The 12,312-nt window shown below is 46.6% G+C and overlaps 2 protein-coding genes across 3 annotated transcripts; one reads left to right on the top strand and one right to left on the bottom strand.

The window, feature by feature from the left end:
- Positions 1-5,709: 5,709 nt before the first annotated feature.
- si:ch73-389b16.1 (coiled-coil domain-containing protein 18) lies at positions 5,710-7,828 on the bottom strand. Its single transcript, XM_049721151.2, has 2 exons — positions 6,983-7,828; positions 5,710-6,470 (listed from the first exon to the last, which is right to left on the bottom strand). The coding sequence occupies exons 1-2, from the start codon at positions 7,137-7,139 to the stop codon at positions 6,253-6,255; spliced, it is 375 nt and encodes a 124-aa protein (XP_049577108.1). The 5' UTR covers positions 7,140-7,828; the 3' UTR covers positions 5,710-6,252.
- Positions 7,829-7,962: 134 nt separating this feature from the next.
- LOC125969215 (ras-related protein Rab-3A) lies at positions 7,963-11,387 on the top strand. Of its 2 annotated transcripts, none has more exons than XM_049721071.2 (5): positions 7,963-8,372; positions 9,227-9,464; positions 10,049-10,167; positions 10,340-10,464; positions 10,928-11,387. In XM_049721071.2, exons 1-5 carry the CDS (start codon positions 8,116-8,118, stop codon positions 11,113-11,115), a joined length of 927 nt encoding a protein of 308 aa, XP_049577028.1. In that variant the 5' UTR covers positions 7,963-8,115; the 3' UTR covers positions 11,116-11,387. The 2 variants fall into 2 exon arrangements, with proteins under 2 accessions (XP_049577028.1, XP_049577039.1); XM_049721082.2 differs by having other exon boundaries at positions 8,223-8,372; positions 9,240-9,464.
- The last annotated feature ends 925 nt before the right edge of the window (positions 11,388-12,312 follow it).

Raw genomic sequence — 12,312 nt, 5'->3', positions numbered from 1 at the left:
GATGGGTATGTCACCATGGACATTGTTATTTTTACTTTTTAACAATGTGTCAAAAGGGGGAGGTAGAAAAACAAAACAAAAAAAAAAACAAAGGGGGGAATTGTGAGATTTTAAGTGTTTTCAGATTTGATGGTTTTTAAGTCTTCGACATGCTGGACGGAGGAGAAGAAGCAGCTTGGCAGAAATGAAGTGAATGGGAGACAACATCATGAGATGGAGCCAAAGCCTGGTAACAAGTGTGAAGAGTTTCAAAATAGCTTATAATAAACTGTAGACCTTCACAAGATAGGATCAAATAGGTGGGAGAGTATTAAATGTAAAAAATTAGAACAATAACATACAGACTCCAAACAAATTGGGAACAGGTGGATTATGAACGTTAAAGTTTGAATAACACATTATTCACGTGATTCATTTGCAGGATAAACAATGGAAGGGATTGATAAACTGAACAAATTTAAGATGATTGCGGAAGTATTATGTCGGGAACAAATAGATTCAACAAGTTTTTTCCCTATAAAATGGTGCTGTTTGGGTTTGAAGAACATAGTCGCTTCAAAGGAGGAAAAGCATGATTTAAGATACGTGATTGACCAATGAGAAGGCTATCCCTTGTACCAGGGGGGTCAAACTCATTAGTTCACGGGCCGCAGTGTAGTCATAGCTTCTTTCGGAGGACCGGTATGACTGTCCTACCCAAATAAATGTGTGAGCACCTCACATTATATAGAGTAAAAGCTACAAAACAAACTGGCAAGTAACTTGCTTTCAAATCAGACAAATAAAAACTGGTCTAATATTTAAAAATCAAATATTATTAAAAGTGAAGACAATTTGCAATTCGAGTAATGACACGTGAATAAAAAGCACAATTTGTCTTCGCGGGCTGCATAAAATCATGTGGCGGGCTGTATCTGGCCCCCAGGCCTTGAGTTTGACACCTATGCCTTATACAAAGGTAAAGTAGGATTAGAATTTGATAAAACAGATATGGACATCATCATATTCCATTAGAGTTCAAATTGCTTGCAATACAATTACAAATTAGTTAACACCTGATTGATTGATTGATTGATTGATTGATTGATTGATTGATTGATTGATTGATTGATTGATTGATTGATTGATTGATTGATTGATTGATTGATTGATTGATTGATTGATTGAGCGATTCATTGAGCGATTCATTGAGTGACTGACTGAAGGGCTGAGTGACCGAATGGGCAATCGTTCGATGTCTGTCTGTCTATGTGTATGTAGTATATATGTATGTATGTATGTATTTCGTTATTTGTTTATGTATTTCTCTTGCACATTTTCTTTCTTATCTTCCACTTCTTTCGGCTGCTCCTGTTAGGGGCCGCGACTGCAGAGCGATCGTTTCCATATCTTTCTGTACCACCAACCATCTGCATGTCCTATCTTCGTCTCTGCCACACTCTCCATTATTTTGGCCAGTAGATTTCCAAGCCTCGCTTCTAACATTCTTTCCGATAACTTCATGCTTTGCTTAATCAACATAACAACACCTCTGTAGCTACTACAGTTCTGCGCATCGCCGTGGTCTGAAATAAGGAATACAAGTCAACACCTTTCCGGGGAACTTCTCGCTTTTTAAAAATCTCCCCTGCCATCTCTCCTTGATAGTTCCATGCTGTCGCTGGAATGTCGTCTAGGCCAATTGCCTTTCCACTCTCCATCTTTTACAAATGTCTGGGTATGAATTTTATCTATATTTATTTTTCTCACTCATTGGCGGCTCCACAGAGGGACGTGGTGTGCCAACAGAGGGACCCTGGTGGCATCAACGATTTTGGTGACCTCAGTTAAACTGAGGTCAACAGAGGGAGTGAAGGAATGAGGTCGAAATACAAAAATTCCTGCCTCGCTACAAAAACAGATATGCTCAAACCTCATTGAATAAAGTACATAAGCAGACAAGTATATTCACATATTAAATAAATAAATAAAAGAAATATTTTAAGCATATAATTATACCTACACACCAAATCAATAAAGAAGACATAACTAGACATTTTTGATAAGTGGTGATGAGAAAGGTTTTTATAACTTTATGATCTGATATATTTCTGAGGACTTTGAAATAACAAATGACTTTTGATATATTACCTAAATAGCTTAATGACCCTTAAGGAACTGTGAAATGCATGCCTGATGTTTTTTCTCTGAATCATGGACACAGCCAGAGTCGTCTTGACCGTTCAGTACTTGATTGTATCTTGTGTTTTGACTAATGCTAGACGCCAGTTTTTGATTACTAGTGAACGTTCTGCACAGAGGGAAATATTTTGGCCTAACAAAGAAAAGATACGGTTGGAAACATGATTAAACTAAGAATATAATGACGTAAGCAAAGACATGAAGTATCAAAAGCACAAACTTTACATAGTCAGGTAAGAGCAATAGATTAATGATGTCACAGCCAAAAGCTAACATAAATTCACACAAGATGACACAATTGGAAGAATGAGGTACGATAGTCTATGTCCAAGATTGGAGGAGAATGTTCACAGGAAGGTCACGTGGAGATAAAACCAGCAGGTGCCAGAAGGAGCCACCCGAGAACTCGGCCAAAGATGATCGCCAAGGCCGAAAGACGGGAGGGAAGACAACAGCCCCCACCCGAGAACTCGGCCAAAGATGATCGCCAAGGCCGAAAGACGGGAGGGAAGACAACAGCCCCCACCCGAGAACTCGGCCAAAGATGATCGCCAAGGCCGAGAGACGGGATGGAAAACAACAACCCCCTCCACACACACACACACACACACCAACAGCCCCCCACCTACACACCGAATCGCCCATAACCAGCACCACTCCCATGGAAGCAGACTCTCCTTCGAACTTGCCCCACCCCGAAGACTCATCGCCCATCAATCCCGGCCCACAATGTGCTACTGAATATAAAACTGATCTACCGTATTTGTCGGTGTATAAGTCGACTCGGTGTATAAGTCGACCCCCTAAAATTCGACGGAAATTTACGATTTTATGATATATCCTTTGTATAAGTCGAGCTCAATTGTTGCATTATATTAAACTTCAAAATTCAATATGCGAAATTTATTGACGAAATGTGTTCAAATTCCGGGAGGCCGTGCGCATGCGGCTGTTTATAAGCACCGCGGAGGAGATCGCGGAGCCTCATTCGACTTCCAGCGGCCGGCGAGCTCGCGCACGCCGCCCGGCACCACCGGGAGGCCGGAAATAGCTCCAAGCCGAGCGGATCGGCACTTTATAAGCACCGCGGAGGAGATCGCGGAGCCTCATTCGACTTCCAGCGGCCAGCGCACTCGCGCACGCCGCCCGGCACCACCGGGAGGCCGTGCACACGCGCCAAGTGGCCGGAAATAGCTCCCGCCGAGCGGACCGGCTCTTTATAAGCACCGCGGAGGAGATCGCAGAGCCTCATTCGACTTCCAGCAGCCGGCGAGCTCGCGCACGCCGCCCGGCACATCCGGGAGGCCATGCGCACGCGCCAAGTTGCCGGAAATACCTCCCGCGGAGCGGATCGGCTGTTTATAAGCACCGCGGAGGAGATCGCGGAGCCTCATTCGACTTCCAGCAGCCGGCGAGCTCGCGCACGCCGCCCGGCACAGCCGGGAGGCCGTGCACACGCGCCGGGTGGCCGAAAATAGCTCCGGCCGAGCGGATCGGCACTTTATAAGCACCGCGGATGAAATCGCGGAGCCTCATTCGACTTCCAGCGGGCCGCGCACTCGCGCACGCCGCCCGGTTCTAAAGTGTTCGCCTCGGCTGGTTCCCCATGTCGGCCACCACAAGTGAAAATTCGGCCTCTTCCCCTGGAAGTCCGGCCAAGTTTGGCGAATATTTTCTAAGTGCCAACGACTCAACCGCCGTAAAGTGTCCGCCTCGGCTGGTTCCTCCGGTCGGCCAGAACAAGTGAAAATTTGGCCTCTTCCCCTGGAAGTCTGGCCAAGTTTGGCGAATATTTTCTAAGTGCCAACGACATTCATTTAGACATGGCGATTGAATGTTTACGTACCGGTAGTTATTGTCGTTGCTTGACGCGCGATGACTCGCACATTCGCTCAATACCCAGTACTTCCCCCTAGCAGTCATCGTCGCTGCCTGGCTTTCGATGTCCGTTATTGAGGTGAGAATATTTGAAATTGTTGCTGAGGATGCGTGTTAATGCGACGAACGCTTTATAATGATTCAGTTTCTCGCTGTTTGATGAGCCTGACGGACGCACACCCACGCACAATGAGATGCATGAGAAACAGCCTTGGTTACCATCACATTTGAAGCGATGAATACGAAGTTAAATTTTATGACTCGGTGTATAAGTCGAGGTCGATTTTTTTCGGTCGATTTTGGATCGAAAAAGGTCGACCAATACACCGGCAAATACGGTAACAACCTTGGACTTTGCCTTTTCTGAATGGAGACTTTCCGCTCTTGAAGGGCCCAGCGCTGTATTGTACTTTCCTGAAAACAGAGCTTTTTGAACAAGAATTGTGATTGAACTCAACCAATCTGTCTAAGTCTAATTTCTGCTTCAGTGTCTTTGCATTTTCCTAAATCTGAAAAAATCAAACGAGCACGCAGTGAGTAAATTGGATAACAGGTGATTGGCAAAGGCTTTTGCCGTGAGGCGCAGATAACGCGCTCCCTAAATTGTGGACAAAATCCAACAGCATCTTGCCGATGTTACGAGCTGCTTTGTGTCGTGTGCCACAAGCCGCTTTCAGAGAGTTTAACCCGTTTGGACCAAAGGTCACGCTGACCGTCTCGTGCAGGAGGTTCTGCCGAGCCACCAAACAGTAACCGGGCAGGGTGGCGGGATATGAACGCGACAAGTTGGCTCAAGTCAGGACGGAAAGAACTGTGCTCGAAAACGTGGTGCAACACATACACATGGGTCACGGCGAAGCCCCGAAGAAACGGCGCTTATATACAGAGAATGAAATGACAAAGGTGAAAATCTTCGGGCAAAGCAGCAGGAACACAGTGTTGCGGTAGCCTGAGCCAGCAATCCTGTGACTTTTGTGAAATGATCTCCATTGAAGAGGCTTCTGTGTTTTCCGCTTTCTGCTTTCCCTCTGGCTGCTCAGACTCAAATAGATTATCAGAAATAGCGCATGAAAGCATTCCACCCAAACAGAACATGCAGATGACTGACCACAACCTCAAGACACTTAGAACACGCTCCCAGCACACACGCTAACAAGAATCAAACACGAGAAAAAGTCAAAGGCACAAAATAGCAGCAACAGGTTAGCAACCAGAAAATGGTCGCAGCCAAACTAGCGAACCTGCTCGAAAATACACAAGCTAATGGTCAGTTTATGACAACATTAGGAATTGTGCTCCAAAAAGGTTAATAGAAGTGCAGTGCATTGCAAAAGTTTGGTTATTTTGATACACTACAATCGCTAATTTAGCTAATACTTCAAAGATTGTAATGTAACAGAATGGGGATGAGCACTTTTATAAGGCACTACAAATGCACTGAAGAATTTGAACATGTACGAGCATGTTTTAGCCAGATGATAATGAACAATCACGCTAACAGAGTGTACAACACAACAATCTTTTTTTTTTTGATGAGGCTAAGCCAATGATATAGCCAAAGCAGCTAACAGGCTAACAACTGAGCAGCAATAGCAAACTGCTTGATAAACATCAACAATGTCAACAAAAACAACATGGAGAAAGGCAAAAAATGTTTTCATTTTTATTCCAATGAAATTGTGCAGGGATAAGAGTAGTCATTTAGTTAAATGTATCATCTAGTTTTATCTTGTCTAGTTGAGTCTAGTCTAACTACACTAATCTAGTCTAGTACAGTCGACTATTCTCGTACATACAATGTAGGCCTAGATTATAGTCTACAATAATCTAGTCTGGTATAATCTATCTCAGAGTAGGTGAATCTAGTTCTTCCAAGTAGAATCTTGTCAAGTCTGGTCAAGTTTACGTAGTTTAAGCAGACTAATGGAAGGTGGTTTCACTATTCACTTGCAATTTCATTCAGTCTACATCATCTTAATGTAGTTTACACTTGCATAGTTTAGCGCAACGTAGTCTACTCTTGCCAAGCAGAGACAAATCCAGTCTCGCAGAGCTGATTTACTAGCATGTCGCACAGTCTGGACCAATAAAATGTAGAAGGAGGAGGAGGAGGAGGAGAAGAAGCAGCTCGTGATCATGCTTTCAGTCTGGGCCTGGCTGGGGTTGTGCTCTGTGGTCCTGGTGCCCGGGCGTTCACCTGAGTCCAGCTGCCAGCTTCTCCATGGCGGCCTTGCGCTCCTCAGCTTTCTGCTGCGAGCGACGCAGGACATTGCGCAGTTCCTGGAGGTGGTCCAAAGTTCCCTCCAGCTCGCCCTTCACCGTCTTCATTTGACTCTCCAGCATCTGAGTGTGGTGCAGAGAGTTCCGCCGGTGGCGCCGACTTGAGCGCACCTTCTCCTCCAGGTCCTCCACTGCGTAAACACACATCAGCGCTCACAACCAAGCTCTGCCAAGGAAAACGTTTGTCATTTCCACAGAAACACTGTGTGATATTTATCCATCACATCCACCGGGGAATCATGCTTGCTTGCTTTGTTTGTTTGCTTTGGCCACCAACCCTACAATCTGCCTTACCCGCAGCAGTAAACAAAGCGTTTCTTTGACACAATAAAGCTGACAACATGCATGCGCTTGTTTTTTGAAGCAGCAACAGCGTCAACACGGCATTTTGTTACTTTACACAGCGACACTGCTTCGGATTCACCTCCACCAAGAATGAACGCTCTTCATTTGTTTACGTGACATCAAGCAACAATTAACAAGACTACTTTGGTGCGCTACCCTCACCAAGGAAATGACCGCTGCATTTCGCTGCCACACCTTCCGACGTTACCGCCACCAAGGAACAACTACTCTTCGTTCACTTGCTCCATTTTGCAGATTCGGATGGCTCGCCGGAGGTCTAAAGAGAAAGGGGACGCACCCATGTTTTCCTGGACCTTGTCCGGCTCACTGCGCTTGTCCATCAAGTCTTTGGTCTGCTGCATGAGCTTCTCCATCTTGAGCAGCTGCGTGGCCTTGCTGTCGCTGTCCCGCCGGATCTTCAGCAGTTCTCGTTCTCTTGGGCTCAGTTCATCCATCACCGCTGACCAGGTCTCCGCCGAGGCCGCTCACACATGTGCATGCATGTTCTTTAGCACTTCACCCTTTTATAAGCGTGGCTCCACCCCCTCACATGTCCCCTCGTCCCCGGGCCCGAGAAGACAGGCGGTGCTCAGTTCTACTCTATCACGAGGTAAGTGCCTTCTTCCTTGCAAAAACCGACCGGAACAAGAATGGCCCAATGACACGTCGCAGTTTTTCACGGCTCCTGAATGTCCCTTCACGTTGCATCAATATTCCCGAGTTCATAAGGGTTCTTGTATATTGGAGATAATTCCTGAAAGTCTTCCAAAGTTCCCAAATTTCACCAACTGTCCTGAAAGGGTTCCTGAACATTCCCAATTTTTTCTGAATGATCCAAGTGGTGCCTCGAGGTTCTCAATGTTTTCAACCGTCCCGGAATGTTTTTGACGGTTCCTGAATTTTCTTGGCTCGTTCTGAAATTTGTGAAGAAAGCAGGCGAAAACTTTTGTCGTTGACTGAAATGTATCGAATGCAACAGCAGTCAACAACATGTGGAGGTTTGTCTGACTTCAGGGTCAAACTAAGTAATCAGTAGATGGATTTCACACCTGCAAGACTTTAAAGACGAACGCCCAGCAGTTTCTCCTGAGAATTACTCTTTGCACATTTGCACTCTTATTTTCTTTTTCGTTTCATGCAGTGTTGAGTACTGAAACCCCTCTGTGGTATCCAGTTCATTTGTTTTCCACAGGGGGACGCCGTTCAGCTCTCTGTTGCTCTCTCACTGGGATCTTCTGTTTGGCCACTTTATTAGGTAGACGAGCATGGCGAGATCACTATGGAAACATCAGCAAGGAAAAAGCCGACCATTGTTATTTTCGATTCCTTTGAATTGACAGCCGTGTTAGACACGTGTTACCAGCACGCGGCCGTTGCTCTGCACGCACCTCACGCGCACGCAAGAATGAGTCATACGCGCAGGCGCGCACGATGTTCCGCCCGGGCGGGGAGTGTGTGCGTGCTCGCGCGCGCTCGTGCAGTGACAGTTTACATTCGCGCGTCACTGATGCGTGCGCGCGACCCTTTCTTGTCTTCTTGCTTCGGAAGCTTTCCCGCCCTTTCGACGTCGCCGCTGCCGCGCACACTTTTAACGCTGTTGTTGCCTTCAAGTACCCGAAAAACAGACCAGAAACGGACGGACAGACGCCTCATCGGACACGCGCGAGCCCCAGACCCGCCCAGCAGAGGTAAGCAAAGGTGCACGCGCAGATGCGCGGTGATAAGCGTGATCATCTTCATCGTCGTCATCATATATGAGTTAGTATCATGCTGTCATCATGTAAGGCGATGATGATGATGTCATCTGGGTTATAGCGGCATTTGGAAGAAGAGCCTTAGCAGGTGTTCTGTTGCCATGGAGACACTATAGGCTGTCATCAGGCGGCAACAGCACACGCACACACACGCTTGCACGTAAAGCTACACGCCCATACACACAAACAAATTCAATCAAAACACACACACGCATTCACACAAAAAACATACAAACACACACATGCGCGCGCACGCACGCCCATACTTAGAAACAAACTCACGCATAATCAAACACACTACACACACGTACATTAACCCTCAGAAACCCACTGTCATACACGCACTCGTGCAAGAACCTTCACTCACTCGCAAAAACACGCGCACACGTTTGCGCGCACACATTTTCCGAAAATAAAACCTAACACACTCACATAAAAACAGACACAAAGTCATGCTCACAAAAACACGCACGCAACCTACACATTTATTCCACATATAAAGAAACACCAAAGGCACAAACTCAAAGACACGCACAAATTCCCAAAGAAATACACAAGGTAAACTCACACTTTTGTCATCATCTGAAACGGTTACCGAACGACCGTGCTAGCTGCAGGCTAATTTGGGCCATTTTTATTTGGAATGAAAAAAGACGTCAGGCACAGGTGTCAAAATCGAACCCTGGGGATCGGAGGCTGGATCATTTTATATGGCGCGCGACAAAAATACTTTTGACAGCACTGACTGATCCAAGACAAAGTAGCACAGATGACCGGAGCGAGCGCAGCGTTTGCGTTCAGATGGCGAAAGCGGACCAGCGCTACGGCCAGCGGGACGGCTCGGACCAGAACTTCGACTACATGTTCAAGCTGTTGATCATCGGCAACAGCAGCGTGGGCAAAACCTCCTTCCTGTTCCGATACGCCGACGACTCCTTCAGCAACTCCTTCGTCAGTACTGTGGGCATCGACTTCAAAGTCAAGACTGTCTACCGCAACGACAAGCGCATCAAGCTGCAGATATGGGTGCGTGCACACGCACATGTGCGCAAGCTGTCGACGTGAGACGCTGTGACGTATTGCATAATCTTATGTTGCTCTTGCGTGAAACTTTGCCAATGTTGCCGGGATCATTGGCAGCGCTCGTAACGCAAACCCAAAACTTCTCTGTAACATTCGTCGTGGTGCGTCGCTAATGTCGCAATGACGACGTGCAAACCGTGCTCGTTTTGCTAATGTTGGTAATGCTGCTAAAGTTGTGATGTTGCTAACTTTAGTAGCATACGAAATGTCGCGAAGGTAACGTCGGTGCAGCCATTTCAGTAACACCGGCAGCGGCACCGATGTGACATGGCGATGACGACCACGAAGTCGACACGGCCACCATGTTGTCCATCGCTGGATGACGAGAGAAGCACGTGTTTTCTTCATTTGCAAACATACCGTAAACTTCTGTCAGCAAGAAGACGAGGCTACGCGGGTCCTATAGCACATAGTTGTGGCTAAGTGACTGGCTGCTAAGCAGAAGAGGACAGCTAACGTAGTGATATCACCGCCGCATCGAGCATCAACAAGGACGAACAAACACGCATGAGCTGGTCTTTGCGCAGGACACGGCGGGCCAGGAGCGCTACCGCACCATCACAACGGCATACTACCGCGGGGCCATGGGCTTCATCCTCATGTATGACATCACCAACGAGGAGTCGTTCAACGCTGTGCAGGACTGGTGCGTATGTGTGCACATATTAATGTTGCAAAACCTGACATGCAAATTGTGGCAGGGCCTGCTTCTTACACTTGTGCACACACGCATGAGCGCACACACGTGAGCATACACACACGAGCGCACCCTGTTGCCATCTGTGCTGCTCTATTCTCTTGACTTTTTTGTTTGTCAGGGCCACTCAGATCAAGACGTACTCGTGGGACAACGCACAGGTCATCATGGTGGGCAACAAGTGCGACCTGGACGAGGAGCGAGTGGTTGCGCTCGAGAAAGGAAAACACCTGGCGGACCAACTTGGTGAGCATATGGGAGTGAGGGGTGGGGGTTCTATTCTTCAAATAAGTTTATTGACATTCATCTCACTACTTTGTTTCCTAAAATTGGTTGGTGAAAATGTATTTATTCATTTGGATTCATTATTTAGTCACTCTATCTCATGACACGATTGCTCGATTGATTTTGTTCAAATTATGATCGCAATCTCAATTTTCACGTTGACTTTGCAATTTGCCGAGGGGGAAGCCGTTTGCGAGGGAAATGTTCTGTTTGTCAAGTGGGAAGAAGAAAGTTCTGCATGCAAATGGACAGCAGAGTCAAACCCTGCCCTGGGCCTGAGAAGAAGCTCACAGACTTTTTTCTTGAGATGTGCATCACCAACATAAGCCAAACAACATAGCGCCCCCTGGAGGAGATGGCTCGTTTTCCCACCGTAGCCACCTCATGCGGTTCACTTGCCATCGGCGTCTTTGTTGTGCGTCAGGGTTCGAGTACTACGAGGCCAGTGCCAAAGAGAATGTCAACGTGCGGCAGGTTTTCGAGCGCCTGGTGGACATCATCTGTGTCAAGATGTCAGAGCGTGTGGACGTGGAGGCGCCAGCGGCCTCCGGAACCAAGACCGCCAGACTCAGCGACAAACCGGCTGGCCAGCTTCCTCAGAAGTGTTGCTGATAGGCCGGCCACATTTACTCTTGAAAAGTTGGAATTTGGAGGATTTGGACAAGCTCAACAGGGTCTTGAATCAAGTCATTGATTATGGAAGTATTTCTCCCTTGTTTAGAAAAGGCATTAGTTGTTGAGAAATTGTGGCCCCTCTATTTGCCATTTGGATGACCTCGACTGCTGACGTTTTTTGTGACCATCCGACATTTTGGCGACCGACGACGTCACAGTCGCGAGTACGACGGCCGCTCACCTCCATGAGCGCCACCTGCTGGGTTTGTTTCGCTTGTGCACACGTAGCGAATCCGTCCTTTAGGCGTCGACGTTTCTTCCCCATTCTGCGTGTGTGTGTTACATTTGATATTCATGCTATTCTGTGTTGTGAGTGCTTTTGTGTTTGTGTTTGCTGTTTTGGAGCCAAATGTGGCATTTCCAGATTGCGTCAAGGCACGACGCACATGTTTGGGTGCGTGCTAAAAATGAAGGGAAGTCACACAAGTGCTGTGCAGTCGTGCTTTTTGTGCAAGGTCGACGACGACCTGCCAAATGTTTGTAAAGCGATGGCAGCCGACCGCCGTTTTGTGTGCACCTGATCCTCCGCCCGCCCCCCCACGTGATGCCATTCTTGACCTCATTGATGATTTGTTAGTGACTTTGGATATGATTGCTTTAGAAGTTAGGAAGTGTGACATTTTTCATGTTGACAGATTAGACTTGATGTGAACTCGCTGTCGTACACTTCACTGTTTGGAAAAGCACAAAGTGATTGTACAAACTGTTGTCAATCTTTGTATTATCATAGATGCAATTTAGTATAATAATAAAAAGTAATGATTAAAAAACTGTCTGTCTGATTTTACACATCATCATGGAAATTTAACATTGGCTGCGAATCGTGCTCAAGGCAGGTGGAACTTGCCCAACGATGCCATCGGAGCGTATCGTTCGTGACATCGGTCAGACAAAAGGTTTTGAAGTGTTCTTGCATAATTCATCTTTGCAAATGAATCAAATGTCGTCAATCTAAATCTCTTGTTTGAGAATGGAACCTGTTAACTTTAAGTCAGAAACGCTTCACGAGTGATATGGATGACTTGATAACAACAATGCGGAAAATCTTCAATTTGTGTCATAATGAAACTACAGAAAATCAGCTGATAGTATGACTGATCTGCGATTGGCTGGCAACCGGTTCAGGGTGTCCCC

Source organism: Syngnathus scovelli, chromosome 10 (assembly GCF_024217435.2).
Source record: "Syngnathus scovelli strain Florida chromosome 10, RoL_Ssco_1.2, whole genome shotgun sequence".
In the NCBI taxonomy this organism is placed as follows: Eukaryota; Metazoa; Chordata; class Actinopteri; order Syngnathiformes; family Syngnathidae; genus Syngnathus; species Syngnathus scovelli.
The sequence above is the reverse complement of the archived record's forward strand: the minus strand, read 5'-3'. Positions and strand labels throughout refer to the sequence as shown.